The 22,174-nt window shown below is 26.8% G+C and overlaps 1 protein-coding gene across 1 annotated transcript in view; it reads left to right on the top strand.

Annotated features, from left to right (window-relative positions):
* Positions 1–15,910, top strand: part of LOC136091587 (uncharacterized) — a 34,118-nt gene extending 18,208 nt beyond the window's left edge. The window contains exons 4-12 of the mRNA XM_065819280.1: positions 3,001–3,183; positions 7,686–7,859; positions 11,787–11,876; positions 12,777–12,970; positions 13,055–13,316; positions 13,413–13,733; positions 14,592–15,065; positions 15,185–15,367; positions 15,442–15,910. Of these exons, the coding sequence (XP_065675352.1) occupies positions 3,001–3,183; positions 7,686–7,859; positions 11,787–11,876; positions 12,777–12,970; positions 13,055–13,316; positions 13,413–13,733; positions 14,592–15,065; positions 15,185–15,367; positions 15,442–15,812 (2,252 nt within the window). The 3' untranslated portion in view covers positions 15,813–15,910. The remainder of the gene's footprint in view (positions 1–3,000; positions 3,184–7,685; positions 7,860–11,786; positions 11,877–12,776; positions 12,971–13,054; positions 13,317–13,412; positions 13,734–14,591; positions 15,066–15,184; positions 15,368–15,441) is intronic.
* Positions 15,911–22,174: the final 6,264 nt, after the last annotated feature.

Below are 22,174 nucleotides of genomic sequence, written 5' to 3'. Positions count from 1 at the left end.
GTAAAAGATCACACCCATGTATAAGAGATGGAATGTTAAACTTACATTTATTAATGATACTATTGAAGATCTTACAAAACTCTTTGAAACTTAACGAGAGACAAAATACAAGATTTAGTATATTGTAAATATTGGATCTTAGCATCAGAAATATTTTATTATACTGTAATGTTTTGTATCATATCATTAGTACATCGAAAAAACAATAGCAACATTTGTTTTTCTGATATTCAGATATTCAAGCATCGTAATGTTTTCTGTTTTGTAAATCTAATTTAAACAAACTTTTATAATTGTTTATAAAATAAGATTTTATTTAAGTTATTAAAAATGTGTGAGTCTGTTATTTTTGCTTTTATTAAGGCATTAAGTTTTATTAATTAAGTCATATTTTACCTACAACTTAATTACTACGATTATAGAAATATTGCTTATTAAAAAGTTCTTTTGTTTTAAAAATAAATATTTTGCGTAGGTTAAATTTTAAACTTTATTTTTTTAAATTTTTCAATTAAAAATTTAAAACCAATAGTTTAAATAGCTTTTTAAAGACTGTTAAAGCTTCATAGTTTTTTGTTGTTGCTTTTTTTTACAGTTTTTAATATTGTTTTTAATGAAAATCTTATAATGGTCATTTGACCTTATTGAGTTTAAAATTCATATTTTTTTTGTCAAAACATTAAAAAAGAATCTTCAATAAGTAACTTTTTTGCCTTAAAGATGCTTACAAATATGTAAAACCGGAAAAAAAATTTTTTACTTTTCTTATTATTGCTACCTAATACTTATTGAATAAATTTTTTATTTTAATTTCGCTTGATTTTTTTTACTATTTTTATTTATGTAAAGTAAAATATGATGCAACCTAAAAAAAAAAAAATTTTTTTTATTAAAAATTTAAGTTTTGGTATCTATATTTTCTCTGTGACTGTGGGTATACACAGCTCATTATGATTCACAATATATAAAAAATTACATACAGCTAATTATTATTTTTTATTGACCATCAGGTAATAACATTTTCCGACCAAAAGAGACCGGAGCTTATACTATTATAGCAACATATATAGAGGTTCGATGCCAGCTCTAGCCCAATAAGCATCATTGGTAAGGAAGGAGGCGTGAAAATTCTACTCAAATTCTCTCTCATGGTGCTCCGTGATAAGATTGTAATGACTTCTGGGAGCACTTAAATAACCTAAAAAAAACAAAACACATTCACTATTTGACAATTACAAATACTGATTATATCTTTGCACATATGCACCTACACATCTCAGAAACCTTTTGTATTTTTCCACTCTTTTAACTGCACAACTGTCAAGTTTTACTTGATTTACATTACCATTTATATTACCATTATATTACCATCACATCCATTTTAGATAAATGTACAGAACCCTATCTGAGCCAACACAATGAAATGTTAGTTGCAAGTTTGTAATCAATAATCTAGGATGGGAGTTGTATTTCATATAGTTTTTTTCCAAGAAGTAAAAAACAAAAAATAATTTCAAAAACATATCGCTGTCTCAACCCAAACCATATATATATATATATATATATATATATATATATATATATATATATATATATATATATATATATATATATATATATATATATATATATATATATATATATATATATATATATATATATATATATATATATATATATATATATACATATATATATACATATATATATATTATATATATATATATATATATATATATATATATATATATATATATATATATATATATATATATATATATATATATATATTAAGCGCTCTATTTGTACAATACACTTACATAGTTAACATGAATATACATGAATTGCTTTTTTAAGAAACAGATTTTGGTTAGAATATATATTTTTTTAGTTTTAAATTGAATTTTAGTAAAAGTCTTGATGAATCTTGTTTATCTTGCTTTCCTGATTCATATAATTTGCAATCTTTTAAATTGTCTGTCAATCGTTATCTTGCTCTATAATCTTCATCTTTTCTCTTCCAGTAACTTCCAACTCTAATAGTGGTTGCTTGCAGCCTTGTTGGAAGCGGAGATGTTAAAAAAGATAATAATAATAATTTGCTGTAATTTATTTTAAACTTAAACAAAATTTAATACTGGGTTTTATAAAAAACTTTATTTAATAAAAAGAGATAAGAAATATCTATACATTTAAACATAAAATATTTATAGAATGAAAATTAATTAAAAGTAAGCTTATTGAGATATTTAACAGTTTTTGTTTAAAACAATGCAATAATTTTAATTTGCGTTGAATTTTATCAACTTTTTTTCAGCTTTAAATTAAGTGAATTATAAGAAAGTTACACAAATATTAACAATAGATTAATTCAGATAATACATTTTACTTTTCATAAAAGTGAAAGGTGTTATCTGGATTTTCATCTTCACAAGTAATGTACCCAACAATAAACCAATGACATTTTAATATCAATATTCATCTATCTAGGTAAATTGTCAATAACATTTTAAATACTCTTGCTTAGCAAAAGTTTAAATTTTTGAATGATCCGAACCAAATTGTAAGAAAAATTTCAAAATTTCTAAAAAAAAAATTTTTTAATGAAGTTATTAAAAGTTGTAAAAATACCAGGGCTAGTTGCCTTTGTTTTTACAATTTGAGCTTATAGATCCTAAAAAATGGCAACTATTGAAAAAAACAGACTAGATATACAAAATCAATTGTGACAGGAACATTACAATAACTTTAAGTTTTATACTTTTTGATTAAAGGTTTTGAAAATAAACGCATTTGGTCAGCTTACCTATGCTGCCAACTTAACCCAGTCTCCCCTTATGCATTTTTCAGTTCTTCATTTAACAAAAAAAATCTTAGGTTAAAAAAAATATAATACTTTTTTTTTACTATGTATTAACAGAAACATTACTACTGACAATACAGATACATATGAATTAGCTATTATAAGTAACTGTATATATTAATCAATACTTAATTTAGGTCAAAATGGAGGTTATAGTGAATGGAGTGATTGGGGTGTGTGCAGTGTTACCTGTGGCAGTGGATTTGTTCAAAGAAGTAGAGAATGTAACAATCCTGTTAAGATAGGTAATGGAAACCAATGCAGTGTTCTTGGACCAAGTACTGAAACAAGTGTCTGCACAAGATCACCCTGTGTCAAAGGTTTTTAAATTTATTATTAGAACTATTTTATATTCTTGTATTTAATTTTTTTGTAATTTTTTTGAAAATAATTTAGATGCTTTTCTTTTGGTACTTATCTAATTGTGCTTGTCTAGTTGTGTTCTAGTTGTACTTGTCTACCCTTACGGAAAATGTCCATGGAAAATCTATGAAAAAAACCCATGGAAAAGCCATAGGTATTTGGAACACGTTTTCATGGAAAAACCATGGGTTATCCATATATAACCCATGTGTTTTCCATGGAAAACCCATGAGTTATCCATAGAAAACCCATGAGTTATACATGGAAAACCCATGAATTATACATGCAAAACCCATGAGTCATACATGGAAAACCCATGAGTTTTGCATTGAAAAGTGTTCCAAATACCCATGGAACACCTTTCCAAGAAAACTCATGGATTTTCCATGGTAAATAGCATGTTTTGTTTTTAAGTTTTTTTGATCTAATGTTCTTCGAATTGTCATATTAAACCATGAAAAGCAAATTTTATCATGCAAGTCGCTAATATTATTGAGTTCTTTTGGATTTTGAAGAATCTATGGGATTGCTTTCGCAGAATAAAATCAATAAACACAATAAAATTTAAATCTTTTTGAGTTCTACAAATCTTTGAAAAATAATAGCTATAATGCACCTAAAACATTAAAATTTGACTTCACCGCAATATTTAACGCATGCATATGTATAAACATACTGAAAATAAATAAAACAAAAATTTACAAGTAATATCATACTATAAGTGATATACATAGTGATAAACAATTGAAATAGATTAAGGAAACAATTTTTACAGAAAATACAACAATTTATATGTTTATTAATTATATTAACTATTTGATAAAAATAGTATATATAAATTTGATAATTAACAACTTCAAGTTTCAAAAAATTAAAAAAAATCATCAATACAACATATTTAATCCAAAAAAACATCAAACATCAAATTAAACAAAACATTTATGATTGTATCTGTAGAACTAGGTAGACGTCAAACAAAGAACCATTCTCATTTTGATATTTATTATTGTTTTCACCACAGTTAGTATCACTGTCCATTTCATCAATCTAGACAATACATCATACAATTAATATATACATACTAACTAATTTTCTTTATTCGCTAATTCATTTACATTTATAATTATTATCTATTATAACTTACTTTATAATTATGCATTATATGCATTTATAAGTGTTGCCAAATGTTGGGTAACATTTAAATAAAAAAAAATAGCAGTGAATATATCGTTATTTATAAAAAACAATGATAAGGTTATTACGTCTTTTTCGCCCAAGCTTTTTGCATAATGTACAACATCGTTTATATTTCCAGTCAAACATTCCTGGCTATAATGTAATTTAAATAAAATGATTAAGTTAAAATAAAAAGATTTATGCAAACTAACTCATATATCAATGTTACCTGCATGTTAGCAACATTTATATAGAGCAAGCAATTTATATTGTATTACTTATAAATTTTGATTTTAAAAAAACTTCATCTGAGCTTTCTGCATGATGTACAACATCATTTACAAACCTGTTTTCTTCACGTCCTTGCCATCTTTATATATATTACAAAACACGGAACATGTAAATGTACGGCTAAATAAATTAGTTAAAAATTTATATTGCCAGTCAGACCTGCCTGGTGATAATGTAATAACTTAAATAAAATTATTAAGTTAAAATAAAAAGATTTATGCACATATAAATGTTACCTGCATGTTGTTAACATTTATACAGAACAAATCAGCAACAAATATATTATTACTTATAAATCATAACTTCAGAAAAGCTTTCTTCTTCGTCCGATCTATTTGAAAGATGTAAAGCAATATTTATATTGCCAGTCATACTTACCTGCTTGTAGTGCAGTAATTTAAACAAAATGATAAAGTTAAAATAAAAGAACCTATGCGCACACTATTAAATTCAAAAATTTATTATATTTTTAATTTACAATTTAAAACATAAGAAATATAATAAATATATAATTTATTGAGTATAGTAATGTTAAAACATAAGAAATATTAAAGTGTGTGCATAAATTACTTTATTTTTACTTAAGACGAGCACATCATATTAGTTAAATATAAATAAATAAAAATAATTGTATTATAATAAATAATAGCGTATTATTTATAAACATTCTTTTTATATTTAACTGTGAAGTAAAATCTTGTGCATTAATTAACTTCCTTTTCTGATTTTTTTAAAACATAACCATAGTTTTCCTACTTCAGCTAAGTTGAATCCCAAAGATTACACTTATAATTTTTCTGGTTAATTCAAACTCAATTCACCATTTTATTTAGAAAGCTTTTGAACTATTTAAAAAAATATTAAATGCATATAAAAACTGACAATGTTGTAAGTGATATAAATGATGAACAACATTGTTTATATCGCCAGCCAAACCTGTCAGCTTATAATGTAGTAATTTAAATAAAATAATAAAGTAAAAGTAAAAGAATTTATACACAAACTATTTCATTATTTACATATTCTGATAATTCTGCTATTTAACAGTAAAGAAAAAACATAATAACTTGAATGGTCGTGTCAACAAAAAGACAAAAACAACTTAACAGAACTAAAATTGAATAAAAAATTTATAATAATATAAAGTTTTTCTAATACTTAATAAACATTTGCCATACCATAAAGTGTTTTAACTTCAAACATTTTATTGCAAACTAAAGCCATTAAAAAAAAATAAAAAATATAGTACTAGTTATATTTTGTGCATTAGTTATCTAATCTTATCCGATAGACTGCTTATCTAAGCTTATCTAATATATTAGATAAGTTTTATAATAATATTAATTTTAATTTACATTAGATAACTAATGCATTAATACACTGGTTATCTAATGTACATTAAAACTAATATTTGTTTCAAACCAAATAAAGATAAAAAATCAAACTGATTCACTTGACATAATTGCTATATTATTGTAAGTTATGCAAAGTAAGCAAAGCTATTGGCAATAGCTAGAATAAATATATGCATAAATAATATATAATTAGTTATATAAGTAATAAATATATATGTATATATATATGCATTTTATAATGCATTATAGTATGATAATATTCAGAGATGTAAAGACAGTATAGGCCAAGACTAAGACCAAGTCATTTTGATTCAATACCACAATTAAGAGCAAAACAGTTAAATGAGTATTGAGACGTCTCGGGACCAAGATTCAATTCTCGAGACCAACATCTCTGATAATATCATATTATCATAATAGGATATTATCAGAGATGTTGGTCTCGAGACTTGAATCTTGGTCCCAATATATATGCCATAATAATTAAAATGCATTATAAAATGCATACATTTATCATATTCTAACTATTGCAAATATGTCTAGTTGTTTACATCTGTATATTTAGTTTGAATCATATTAAATGTGATGCACTATAAAAAACATTGTAGTTAATTTATATAATTATTAAATATAGAAAGATAAAGAAAATATTGTTTACTCAAGTTAGAAATTATTGTAACTCTACGAGTTACGACGGCACCTTTAAAAGCGCATTTGTAAAACCCATGGTGCAACATGAGCTATGAAAAAAAAATCATGGAAATTCCATGGAACTTCCGTTTTCCATTGGAAAATCATGGTTTACTCATAAAATTCCATGGATTTCCATGGAATATCCATGGAATTCCATATAATACTTCCATAAGAGTAGTTGTGTTTTATTTGTACTTGTCTAGTTATGTTCTAGTTGTATTTGTCTAGTTGACTAAAAACAAACAGTTTTTGAATTAATGAAAAATTAGCTATTACGATCTTGAATATTCATAATTTTTTTTTTAATAACAACCAATAGTTTTAATAACAACCAACTTAAAAAACGACCTTTTAAAACTGTGTTTGTAAAATTTTGAATTGATATTTTAAAATTAAAATAAGCATAGATAAATAAAAGATCAAAAGAATATCATCAGTATGATTATTTTCAAGACATAACTTGGAATTTTTAATGAGAAAACAGACAAAAATTCAAATTTTAAAATTAGATTATTTTTTAGTAAAACAGTTTTTGCATTATTATTAAATAAAATACTTTTAAAAAAGAACTGTCGCAGATTGATCATGTCAAAAGTGGGTCGTGTACAAAGTTGTGTACAATACCAATTACTATAGTTTTTATTATTATTATATTCTTAGTTTTGAATAATAGCGGTCTTGTTTAACTTGTTAAAAAAACGGACGTGATGGAAACATTGTTGCAGTACTTAAAAGCGTTAAATTGAAAAGTCATACAAGAAAAAAAATAATAATAATAAAAATTCTCATCTCTTATTTCTCTGGTTTTAAGAGGAAAAGGTTCTTTCTATGGTTTGTTGTTAAAAAAAATTTTTGTTCTTTTTAAAGCTTCTTTGTTTTATTTTTAATAAGTAAAAGTTATTTATAGGTATGTGTTTATAAATGCATTTTTCTTATCTAACTAGAAGTAGATGGTGGTTTCAGTGACTGGTCAGATTTCAGTCCTTGTACAAAAACATGTGGTGGAGGTGTGCAAACAAGAACGCGAGAATGTGATAATCCTAAACCGCAAAATGGAGGCAAAGACTGTATTGGAATAAAAATGGAAACCCAAGGATGTAAAAACAGTTTCTGTCCTGGTATGTAATTTATAATTGCTACTTGATAATCTGCATTCAAATATTTGATCTTAAAACATGATTTTTTTTTTAAGTTGCTGATTTTCAGCTTGAAAACTGCAACTTGAATTCTCATGGGTTCCTTAAACCATTACAAGGGTTTGTGATAAGTTAAAACAATGTGGCAAAGGGTTTGTGATAAGTTAAAACAACAATGTGGCAATGAAAATTTTTAAATAAGCTCTATACTACCACAATATACATTTAGTTTAACAATAAAAATTTTTCTTTTACAACCATTTGAGTCAGTCAGTGGGTTTTATTTTTCATATCTGATGATCCTGTCAGTCAGTGAGTTTCTTTACCGTAACCAAGTATTTAAAACAAATTTTATCTGAGATTTATGTGTTTTTTTCTTGCTAATTTCAAGTAATTTTTATTGCTTTGAATATTCCCAATATTTCTTATTATTTCTAATATGGTGGTTCTAAACACTATTTTTTCACTGGTATTTAACCTGTAAGTTTCGTCTTTATGATATTTTTAAATCTAGTTTAAAAACTTAGGTAAAGTTGTTTTCAAGATATATGCAAAACCCTTGAACATTTAACAATCTCTAATATTAGTTAAAAGAAATTTTATTAATATCTTAAACTAAAATAAATTTTAGAAATAGTAATCATTTTATATTCAAATTAAAATATTTTTTTTATGGTATCTCAGCCTAAAATAAATTTTAAAAATTAAATTTTTCCCAATTTAAATGCAAATTTTAATAGCAGGTTTTGTTCTGAAATATTTTACATAAAATTTATCATTTTATAACTAAAAATTACTAAAATTGATTTTTTTCAAGATTTTTAAATCATACAGTAGAATCCTGTTAGACTCTGAAGGGGTATATATATTTTGTGTGAGTTGTTCAAATTAAGCCAAGCTCTCGTAATGTCAAATTTTTGAAAATGACTTATTGAGATTTTGAAACTTATTCACACAGAATGGCACAGAAATATTTTAGTGTTGGGTGTTTAAAAGTCATATATAACATGCTATATCCAAATCCTTATTTAGGCAGACTTGCGACTTACAGAAGTTTTATTTTTTTTTACTTCTGAATATGTGTTTTTTTCATTTAATCATCTAGACAATGTTTGCTTTTGAATGCCATATTTCTTTGATATAGATACAGATGGTTCTCCTTTATCAAGTTCTTTCAGTATTTTTTTTTTTAAACATCTTCGCTTCCAACATGGCTACAAGCAACCACTATTAGAGTTGGAAGTTACTGGAAGAGAAAAGATGAAGTTGGTAGAGAAAGATAACAATTGACTTAAAAGATTGCAAATTATATGAATTAGGAAAGCAAGATGAAGGAAGCGAATTCCAAAGAACTGATCTTTGAGTAAAAAAACTAGACGAATAAGAATTTATGGAGCAATTAGGAGCAGTCACAGAAAAAGGAGGAGGCTTAATTGAATGACAAGTAACACAAGAATGAATTTTAGTAGATGGCACAAGAGATGCTAACGCTTTAGACAGTGCCCATTTTAGTATTTGTAGAAAAGAGAAAGAGAACCAAGCTTATGACAATGTGATAATGGTTAGAGATTGGCTGTCAGAGCAGATCCAACTATGTATACAATGCATTTTTGCACCTTGTCTAAAAGAGAAAGCGCATCATTAGAAGATCTGCCCCAGATATGACAACATAAGGTAGCCGTAAGAGGTACGATGATAGGGGGATTCTGATGATGAAAAAGAATGAGATAATAGTTTTAGAGAGATCAAACCGCGATAAGAAGTACATAAGTGGGAATATGGAGAAACTGAGCACTGACTAGTATCAGAAACAAGACATAGGTCAAGTAGAGAAGGTAAATGATTCGGGTTATCTGGAAAGCGAGTTGGAAAGTTGAATATTTGAGTTAAAGATTGAGAAAGGCAAAAGTTGAGGGCTTTAACGCCAGCAGAGTCACTGACACTAGAGCCAAGCCATTCTGTGTGATGAGCATTAAAGTCGTCAACAACAACGATATTGGCTGATGGATAAATAGAGAGGGCTCGGTCAATTTAATCAGAAATAACATTGAAAAGAGTGCACTCTTGAGATGAAGGAGAGCGATATAGAACAATGAGAAAGGCAATAGAATGAAATGTTCCTAAACGAGAGCACATAAAAGAATAGTCTATGAATTCAAACCAAGTTTCCTGACAAATGCAAATGCAAAACCCGTGCATTGAGTCAAGAAGATCCAGAGTTCAACATCCTAAGCTGGAAACAATGTATTAAAAACACATCTGCACCAGCCTAATAGATAAAGAAGGAGTGTGAGGCTGGTCAACAGGTAGAATCTGTTTACTCCTTAAGTCTTTGTCTAAAAGGCCTTCTACAAGACAGTAGCTGGATGCGTTTAACATCTGCCCAAGATGAGTGTTACTGAGACACCATCTTTATTCTTTACTCAACCAATAGCCTTAAGGCAGGGAGTGTTTTAAGTAGGATCTGGCTTCTCCTAGCCTTTGCCTAAAAAAGCATAACCTGGATAACCTGACCTGACATTTATATATATGTATGTATATATAGATATTATGGTGCCTTAAAACTCCTTTATATAGAAAATCATAACCCAGTGTTTTAATATGGTGTTGTTACATTTTGTGTTAATCCTCTTTTAGATTTTTTTGTTATAGTTCTATTTTTTGCTTTCTTTTAACAACCTTCAACATTTTTAATAAATAAAATTTATTCTAAAATTAACCCAATCAAAGGTATCAGTAAAAATGTTCAGTTCGTTAAATTATATTTGATACAAAGGTATTTAACTTTTTATCATTCTAAGTTTTGAATTTTAATTGATGTTTTTGAATTTTTAATATAATAGTCAATAAAAAGAATTTAATCGAAGCTAAATCAAATTGAAGGTATCAGTGAAAGTGTTTATTTATGTTTAACTATATTTGATGCAAAGTATTTTATTTTTGAGCATTTAAAGTATTGGAAGTTTTATTATTATATGCACTTAAATGCAATTCAAAATAAATATCCTTATTAAGCAAATTTTTTTGCCAAAGGGACCACCAAAAACAGTACAAATTAGCAACTGGTCTGACTCAACCAGAGCACAACTTAAGTGGATAATTTTATAGTAAGTTGATAGAGAAAGTTCAAGGGGAATTAAAAATTAATCCGAATTAGTACAAGTCCAACATATCCAGAGTCCAAGTTAATGGGATTCTACTGTATATTTTTTATATACATTCTTTTGTAACATGCTATAGTAACATGCAACAAATTTACCACCATTGAATGTTAAAAGGTTTATTTTTCAATTTGGAATGTGTGTTAAAGTACCAAAACATTTATAAAAGAGATTTTGTTGGTAGCAGGTTCTGGAAAAAAATGTTTTTGTTTGTTTTAAAGGCATTAAAAAAAATTCTATATCAACTTTAAAATAAAAACAGTTTCCTAATATTTATAGAACTTGATAAAACTTGATAAAAGATTGTATATATATCAACCTTCATTTGTTTTTGTTCTTTCATGCTACATTAGTTACTAGAATTTTGTCAAGCTTAATTTTAAGTATCAATTTTCATGAGTATTAAATTTCAAGTATCAACTTTCATCAGTATTAAATTTAACTGAGTTTTTCAATCTTTAAAAAAATTTTAATTTTAGAATTTATAAAAAATTTAAAGATAAATTAAATGATTTTTGACTTGAAGTCATACATTATTTTATAGCTGCACACTTTTAAATTTATAAATCAAAAAAATAAACTTGTATTTCAAGATATCCATTTTATATTTAACTTTTAATTATGACTTAATAGTGTTGAAATGTAACATACTATTTCTATTTAAGTATTCTATTTAAGTTGTTTACCACTTTTATTAAGGACCAGGTTTTTGTAGATTCATTGTTATAAGTGTTGCTCTTTATTTTAGGCCCTGATGGTGTCACAAAGGCTCAAAAACTGGTTGACGATTTTTTAAACAAATTTTATGTTGCAGTGAATCCAGGAAAACCAATCTCAGGTAATTTTAATTTGATTATAAAAAGTCTATATAAAATTGTATCAACTGGCAGAACATAAGAGGCACCAAAGGTAAGAGTAAAAGGTGCCTGGGCAAAGTTTATAAAGTTATTTTTATTTCTAATAGCCAGTTGTACAGTAAATAAAGCATAGTTATGAACCTCATATATCTAAATGTATGGCAGTGAAACATTAGTTATTTAGGTCGATAATGTACAGTTTCTAAAAAGAACAGCGAAAATGACTATAGATGTGTGGTGTGACCATAAAAAACAAAGAAAAATAGTGAAAAGATGTGTGGTGTGACTATAAAAAAAAAGAAGAATAGACAAAGATGGTCAGAGATCTAATAAAGTGGTTTGGTCATATAGAACATAAAGATGCAGACGATTGGGGTTGCACATAAAGATTTCATCTGGAGAAAAAGGAGGTAGAAGTAGAATAAACTGGAAAGAATGTTTTAGATCAGTTAACAAAAGAAAATTCTAAAAATTATATTGTCAAACTTTAATCCAAGCATATACACAAGAAAATTTTAAGAAATTTTATACACATAAAAATGAAAATGATTTTTACCATAATAGATCTTTTTTATACTTGGGTAATGCTTAAGTATAAAAGAGTATACATTGACTAATTGTTTTAAGAATGAGAAGATAGTGTCTGTAGGTCTCTTATATACTATGCATAGGTATGGCATTAAATTTTTATATCATTTTATTTTTATTCTTTATTTATTTTGTATTGATAATATTAAGTTACTATGGATTCATTTGAACAGTATGCTTAATATGCTGTTTGGTTAAGGAGAGTAATTATAAAATTTCAACTTGTGTCATCAAATGGCATTTAATTTTTCTTTAATGTGTATACATAAAGTCTTTTTTTCTCAACCATATAGGTAAATCTTTGAAAGCAATCTTTGAAATTCAAAAAGCTGTTGCTGCTGAGTTTGTTTCAGTTGATCCAACAGCACGAAAGCCAATTGAAACTCTATTAAAAGAATTAGAAGAATTTTTAATAATTGCTGCTAAAGGAGGTTCTATCGATTTCGCTCGGGTTACTCTTGGGAAATCTTTGTTTAACTTTATGAAAGTAAATACATATTTTTCATTAATTTTTTTAATTGATTTGCAAATTATATTTTAAATTTACTTTTTAAACTTTTAATTACTACAGAAAAAAATAGCTGAAGGTCTTCCAATTGATGACATAAATAAAGCATCAGAGGGATATTTAAATAAGATTAAGTCTGAAGTTGGTGATGAAAAATTTTCTCAAATAATTTCAAGTCAAGGTGCTAGTACTTTAATGTTTGTAATGGATACAACTGGATCTATGTCTGAAGAAATAAATGCTGCAAAGGGAATTGCAAAGGCAATAATTGAAACAACTCGAGAGTTTCCTGTTGATTACATACTATCACCATTTAATGACCCTGGTTAATGTTTTATGTATTTATTTTGGAAATTTTCTTTGCATGAACTTTCTTGAAATGTTACATTTGTATAATAAATATTTTTAACAATACATTTAGATCTTGGGCCAGTTGTTTACAAAAGTGATAAGCAAAGAGCTGAAGTTATAGATGCGATCACTAAGCTTCCTATTTATGGTGGTGGTGATTGTCCAGAATTAGCATTTGGTGGTATGTTAAATGCTTTTAATAAAGGACCACAATACAGCAGTCCAATGTTTGTTTTCACCGATGCTAGTGCTAAAGATGATTCTAGATCAAATATTGATGCCTTGAAAGGTGCTGCATCATCATATTCCTCACCTATTACATTTTTTGCAAATCTTAATGGTTGTGGATCTGGTATAGATAGTTTTAAAGAGATTGCAGCATACACATCAGGTAAGGTATTTTTATAATGGTTATTATAATTTATTGCTGTTTTTTTATAAAATTAGTTGTCTTGTATGAATAAAATGTTAGAAGTAGCTTTGAAAATTCTTGATTATTTTATGGGTCTTGAATATTTTGAATATAAGCAGTACATAGTATCTGTAGTATAGATACCTATTAGCTAAATTTTTCCAAGAAATATGGGTACTAATTACGAAAAGTAAACTAAAAATAAAAAAACTAATAAAAAGTTTTATATTTTTGTAAATGTTGTTATTTTTGTAATGTTTTTTTTTTTATAGGATGATATTAAAAGTTATTTTTCTTGTAGTATAAATTGAACACTAGAAATAGTAATTCTTTATAACTCTAGATACTTGATTATTTTATTGGTCTAAGTATTTAAATATAAGTAATACGTAGTATCTGTAGTGTTTTTGAAACAAAAAATAATAAAAACTAAAGATAAAAAAGAAACGTATTTTTTGAAAGTCCTTTGTTAACTTTTTTTTAACTTTTGATGTAGCTTATTTAATAAATGTTGTTAACATTTGATTATAAATTTAAAAAAATGTTTTGTAAGATATTTTTGCAATTATATAAAATGGATATCATCTTTAATATTATTCTTGTTTAATGGAGAAAAAGAAGGTTTTTGACCAACAGTTAGAAAGATTCATTTTCTGACTATAAAAAACTGTTGGGTTTTTTTAAAAAAAAAAAGTGAATAATTTCCTTCTATTGTTAAAGTTTTATTTTTTATTGTTTCTTCCTCTTTTTATAGATACATCTTCTTTTGCCTTAGAAATTCCTTTTGCCTAAGAAATATTATTTAATGGGTGTTTAATAATTTATTCAACTTTATAGGTCAAATATTCCCCCTGAAAGATGATAAGGAAATAATGAGTTTTACAGAATATGTGAAAAGCAGTTTGCAGCAAGATACAGTCATAGCATCAGGTGAAGCATCAAAGGGTATTAGTACTAAAAGAGAAGCGATAACTAGTTATGACTTTTTTGTTGATGATGGCATTGAAAAGATAATTGTATCTGCTTCCACTAGCGCATTAAATGCAGTTAACCTGATTCAGTTACAGTTTGAAGATGGCAAGCAAGCATCACCAAGTACAACAACGTCAATGACGAAGATTTACCAATTAACAAGTTCTAGCAAAGGATTTTTTGGTAAATGGACCCTTAATCTTCCAACAAGTGCAGGAGATTTCAAGTATAGTGTCCAAGCGGTTTCAAATGACCCTATCGAGTTCTCTATTTCTTTTGCTTATCAACAACATCCCATGAAAAGTAGCCCTGTCTATCTTTTTAGCGACCCTATCAAAGGTTTTTTTTTTTTTTTTTAAAGATTGTTTAAAGATTTTTTTTTTTTTTTAAATAAACTTTATATTATAATACTGTTTAATTTTTATTCTTTATTTATTCTGTTTTATTATTGAGTGCAGATTTGGAAAATAATATGCTTGTACGAGTTGCTGGCGGAAATATCAATTTATCTACTTTTAAATGTCAGGTTCGAGGATTGAAAGGAACCTTGCTTTCTGATTTATCTTTATTCATGCAAGAAAACGGAGTGTTTTCCGCCAAAATTACCCCTCCTAATTCACCGTTTAAACTAAAATGTTATGGTAAGTAGTTGTTTTAAAACGTTTTATTTATATTTAAATTTGATTAATATATTGCTGTTTTTCTCAATTTTAAGGTCTCACTATAAATGGATCAAATTTTGAACGTATATCTCTTGGAGTCTTGAAACCTAAAACTACTTTTATGGTTCCCATATTTGCTGGAAATATGTTCACCGCCCGATTATCAAATACTGTTGATGCTCAAGTTATGGTTTTCAACTTTGATAATGAAGAATCAATTACTTTTACTGTAAAAGCAAGCCACGGAAGTATTTCACCAGCAGCACAAACTTTGACTATTAGAAGAAATGCATTTATACAATTCAAATTTAACACTCCCAGCGAATCAAGTCTTGTTGGAACTACAGTCCGAATTACAGTTAGTGCTCAACGTGATGTTTCAAAAGAAGAATTTTCGTCAACGTTTAGTGTATTAATTGTTTAAAAACTTGTTATGTTTATTTTTGACGTTTTTACGCTGTTAATCTTTTATGTTATCTATTATTTGTCAAAAAATAATTTAAGTTTCCAGGTTCAGAAAAATGATTTACTTAGTCGAAGTGTGCCGTTTAAAAATATTTACTTAGCCGAGGTGTGTGGTTTTTAAAATGATTTACTTAGCCGAGGTGTGTGGTTTTTAAAATAATTTACTTAGCCTAGGTGTGTGGTTTTAAAATGATTTACTAAGCCGAGGTGTTCGGTTTAAAAATGGTTGTAATAGAACTACAATTTATTTAAGAAACTTTGCAGAAGTCTCCTCATGATATAACTATCCGATATAATTAATCTTAAATCTATGTATTTAATTTTGCAGGTAATTAATAATTAGTAATTATAAATAATAGACCACGCCCCAAAAAACATTTTTAAAAACTAATACTGAATGTTGGTGGGACTGTTTTTTTTTTATAAATAAGTGACTAAGTAATAAAATTTAAAAAACAAAATAAATTCTGGCGCTAAAATCGAAAATCATTTATTTAGTTTTTTAAATTAAAATTGATTTAGCTTGGCTGAGAGAGGTATGATAGACGAGCTGGGTGAGAACGAATTCGTTTTTAAATGGTGCAAAAATCTTTCTAATATAGCTCTAGCTGTTAAAATAGCGACTTAGCCTTTCGTAAATGGCGTGTTTTGAAATCTGATTTGAAAGCTCTAATTTCAGATTGCTCCCCTAAATGTTAATTATGTAGGTTTTTAACAATTGTTCAGACTATCAAAAAATAATCGCAAAAAAAATCATGATGAAGGTAATCTTATCTTCCGTATCTTGATGATATAAATATCAAAATTTTAAACTTTTTCTACTATATGCTTAAGCCTTAATTTTTGCTTTCTGTTTTACATGCAAATATTGCTTGATGCAACTTTAATGTTTTATGGTTCTGAGGCCGGCTGGTAGTGAGGTTTCCCGAGTTCTGTGGTAGCTCTCAGAGAGGCTCGATCAACCGCTGAAAAAGTATTAAGAGTGCCATATTGCGCATGGATAATGTCCCTGTTTGTACTTTGTGTATGCATTGTAGAGGCCAGATTTAGTATCAAAAACTATAAAACACAAAAAACCATCATCATTAATCACCAAGTTCTCCAAACCTATCATTCACTAATATTCGTAGTCTTTGAAGTAACTTTTCTTCTGTTGAGTCTTATCTCTTGCAAAGTTCACCAGACCTACTTGCTCGTTGCGAGACTAATTTGAGTTCAGGTGTTTCATTTTGTGATCTCAGTGTTGATGTTTATCTTTCTTTACTTCGTAAAAAATCCAAATATCACATGCTTTCCCTGCGTGTTTACATTCGTAAGAATTCACTCTATTGTTGAAAAACAATGTTTGAATCCACTGAAATCAACTGTGCCCTTTCGTTTATCACCACTTCACAATATCACCTTTCTCTTTGTTCTAAATTTATTCATTTTGTCATTAAAAAAATAAGAATACGATGCCGTGTCATATAAATAAAATCTACATGACTCTCGGTTGTTCAGACTCACTAAATAAGTGGAAAAGTGGAAGCGCAGTATAATTTTGGTACTTCAAGAGTTTTAAAAATGGCTACGGGTCTGAATATAAAAAATTTCTCATATACAACGAGCTATCTTTTCAATTTTTGGCCATTGAATATGCATTTAGCCATTTATTAAAGGGAAATTATTATTATTATTATTATTATTGTTATCATTGCTATTATAATCATTTGACGCCAGAACTCATTCCGTTGTTTTTTTGAATTTTCTAACGGTTTTTTAATTGTATTTTTAAACGGTTTTTCTTGATTTAAATATTCGGCTGATGAGTGCCGAAAATGGCATGAAACTTTATTTACCGTAAAATGTCGTTTTTTCTCCTCTAAACTTTTATTTATATATTAAAAATTAGAAAAGGTAGCTCGTTGTATATGAGAAATTTTTTTATTGATCTCTTTTGCGATTAATTCACTTTATCTTGATCACTCTCAAATCGAAAAAGAGTTGATTATTCACATAATCAAAACAACGATATATATATATATATATATATATATATATATATATATATATATATATATATATATATATATATATATATATATATATATATATATATATATATATATATATATATGTAAATTATGTTAGTGTATTTTACAAATTGAGTGCTCAATGTTCTTAAAGAACAGAGCAATAATAAATTAGTAAAAAACACTTATCTAACTTTCATCTTGGTTATTTTTTACTTTTATTTGGTTCAACCCCCCGTACAGCAAAAATGTTTCAACAAATATAGGTAAAATTTTTCTAAAATTAGTAGACAAACATTTTCCTCCCTCTAATAAATTACATAAGATTTTTAACAGAAATACCATTAAAGTAAGTTATAGTTGTACAAAAAATTTAGAAAGAATCATAAAAGGCCACAACTACTCGTTAATTAATAAAAATGAACATATAAAAGAAAAAAACACTGATTATTGTAATTGTAAACAAAAAATAGATTGCCCTCTAAATCGAAAATGCCTTTCGAAAAATGTAATTTACAAGTGCACTGTTTTCTCACAAAACAACCCTGATAAACAATATATTGACTTAACCGAGGGGGAATGGAAAAAACGTTATGCCAACCACAAACAATCGTTTAAACACAAAAAATATTCAAAAGAGACTATGCTGTCAAAATATATTTGGGATTTAAAAGAAAAAAATAAAAATTTTAATTTACAATAGTCTATTCTAAAATCTGCCCCTGCCAATAATAACATTTCCAAAAAATGTATGCTATGTTTGCAAGAAAAATTTGAAATAATTACTCATTTAAATCAAGAAAATTTATTAAATAAAAAATCTGAATTAATTTCTAAATGTAGGCACGAAAATAAATACCTCTTAAAAAATTATAAAAACAAATGACCAAATTAAACTATCCCCATTCCAAAGAAAATTATTTCATAATTACTTTCTGTAACTTCCCGTTAACAAAAAAATATAGTAATTAAAAATATTTTATAATAATTTATAACTTCCTGTAAAATATTTTTTTCTATAAATTGTATTTTTTTTGACATTTAGTAACTCTTCCTGATGATCCAGCAATGGTGAAACTTCAAGTCGAAGATAAAAGTTAGATAAGTGTTTTTTACTAATTTATATATATATATATATATATATATATATATATATATATATATATATATATATATATATATATATATATATATATATATATATATATATATATATATATATATATATATATATATATATATATATATATATATATATATATATATATAGTAAAATACAAAATAATTATAACACTCGATTTATTTAAAACATTACTCAGAGTTTCACGCAAATAGCGATCGTCAGACGTTACAAATCTCAAAAATACATCGACAAAAAAAAATACATATATATATTAAAAATACAGTGGAGTGTCTTCTTTGATGAAATTAAAGTTATTCATCATACATTTGTTTTCATGGCGACACTTAGACGCAAGTTCGTTTCGGTTATTTAGTAAAGGCAATGGGATGAAATTATATGATATTTTTTCATCAAGCATAAATTGCATGACTTACCACTAGGTTTAAACGGTTCAGCCTGGTCTAAAATTTTTCACGAAAGGACAGGATTTAAACCTTTCTTTTTAACACTCCAAACAAATTTAGAAAGTTCGGTAGAGTTTGACCCACCTTCATAACGAAAGGAATTCTTGTGCTTGTAAAGGCGATCTTTAAAAGTTTTTTCTGTAAGCCCAATATAATATCTACCAATATAATTAAATTTAAATTAAAACAATAGTTTTAAAACTTCAGAATCTAAATTAACAACAAATTTTTTTATTTCATTTTATATTTCGCTGATAAAATAAATTACAGATGAGTTTTACATAAAAATATTAATAAATAAATTTTTTTTAAAACAGACAGGTAAATATCAATAAATAAATTATTTTAAAAACAGACGGGGACACAAAGACGAAATTGGGTGATGCAATATCACCTCAATCTTTTCATAGAACCCCTTAATATAATAAAATATTGTCAAAAAGTGTTATAAAAATCCATTAAAAATGTAAAAGTAATAAAATAAAAAAATATAAAATAAACTAAAGATTATAATGAGAAAGCAAATTATTTTTACAATTACAAAGATATTATGCATTAACTGTATATTTAATTAATTTCCTCGGCAGTTTGATGGAATTTAATTTACTCCATAATACTTCAACTTTTATAACAAAATATAATAATCAACAAGCTTTTGAGAAATCGATAAATTACCTAAAGTTAATTTGTTTTCGTTAATGCCATTATTTGTTTGATCAACTAATTCAATACAAGCATGTTCAGTTGAATGTTTTTTACTGAAATTCGAATTGTTTTGAATAAAAGAAATCGTTTTTAGTAAAATGATCAAAGGTTCTATTGTAAATTAATTAATTCTATTATAAATTAACCAATGGATTTAGTTATTTTGAAGCTGATTGATGATACTATTGGATTACTTCACAACAGCCGATAATGATATTGGTTTTCCATTGCATTCTTTCTCGAAATTTTCTATATATGATTTAATCTTGTATTTCGAATATATTTATTTTGTGCTTCCTGAGCCTCTTGTGAATATATAGTTCTGAATACTATTGGGAGTTCAAAGCCATCAGAAATTGCTTTTTACTCCCAATAGATAAAAAACCATGCTCTAATATATTAGAGCATGGTTTTTTATGGTTTTTTATTAGAGCATGGTTTTTACTGTACACAAGCTATCAATAGCTTGTGTACAGTAGGTGGCATTATGTACCAATTCTATTTTTCAATTATTATTTTAGAAGTAACTATATAAATATTATATAAATAAATTAATTTGGAGACCTTCAAATAAGTAAAAATTTTTGAAGGTCTCCAAATTAAGGTCGTACCCGCTGCACACAGCTTTCATCATTTTTCTCAGTCTAATAATAATGTTAAAATCAATTTCTGTAATATCTGCAAAAGTATCTGCAATCTCAAATGCTCTACTGGCTGTGTTACCTGTATTTGAGGAGCAAAAGTCATGCTTTGGCATATCGACAACAAGACTGAGTTCACTTCTAAACCGATTCTGAATTTCATTATTTTGCTCAATAACAGAAAGCTTATGTTCTTTTGATCCTGCCTAATATTTTTTAATTTTCATTTTATATCCTAAGTGTAGAAAATACTCAAACAATCTAATCCAACAATATAAAGTAAATACTCCCGTTTTAAGAGATTTTTAATTAGGAGTAAGCATTCTGACTTTTAGGAGATCTCATTCTTTTAGTTCATTTCACTTGATTTTGTAGAACTTTTAGTTTATCTCATTTGGTTTTTTAGATCTTTTAGCTCATCTCACTTGTCTTTGCAAAACAAACATTTCACAATTGCGTTGAATTTAAAGTCGCGACTGCATTTACCGATTTTCCATCAAGCATAGTTAAGTCAGCAAGTAGCCGTGGCGCAATGGTAGCGCGCTTGCCTCAGAAACAAAGAATCCGTGGCTCAAACCCCACCTCTGGGCAAGTTTTGAGACATCGGTTAGGATGGAGGCGTGAACTTCCAATTAAATATTTATCCGCGGTGCTCTGTGATAGGACCGTAAGAATTTCTTGGAGCACCTTAATAAAAAAAAGAAAAAAAGAAAAAAAAAACTATTTTAATTTTTATGAAACCATGATTTTCATTACTAAAAATATCTAGATCTAAAATATAATCCTTAAGATTTTCAATTCGTTTTTTAAGACTTATTTCTTCTTCTGCAATGAAAATCACTTGTTTCCTTTTGGTACTGTGGTAGACATCTACAGAAGTGAGGGCTGGATGGTTTTGGATTATTCCAGATGTTTGAATCCCCAATTCTTAACTTCAAAGAAACTATTGCAGTTTGAAATACTGATTGTTCATTCTGCCTCATAGTAGTAAGATTAAGTTAAACTAGTCTTGCAAAATTACGATTATGCTTTGTATTCTTTACTCTAAATTTCAGAATAAAAACTCTTTTTTGAGAGTTCCACATTGAACAGATCTTCAGTGTTCATCTTTTAACAGCTTGCAATTTCACACGATTAATACCAACTTCTCCAATTATGTTTAAAAGTTCTAATCTTTTCATGTTTAATCAACAACAAAGAAAAGACTTGAATAATCTTGCAAACAAAGTCTTGCGCACTTTACAATATATATTTTTTGAGAACAAATTAATTTTAACTTCCTTTATAGAAAATAATAATTTTTTATTTTGAGTTTAAATAAGATTCCTATAAAAAAATTGCTTAAGGTTCACTTTCTATGAAAAAGAAATCGGGAA

Source organism: Hydra vulgaris, chromosome 15 (assembly GCF_038396675.1).
Source record: "Hydra vulgaris chromosome 15, alternate assembly HydraT2T_AEP".
Taxonomy (NCBI): domain Eukaryota; kingdom Metazoa; phylum Cnidaria; class Hydrozoa; order Anthoathecata; family Hydridae; genus Hydra; species Hydra vulgaris.
Note: the sequence above shows the minus strand (reverse complement) of the source record. Positions and strands in the feature narration are given on the sequence as shown.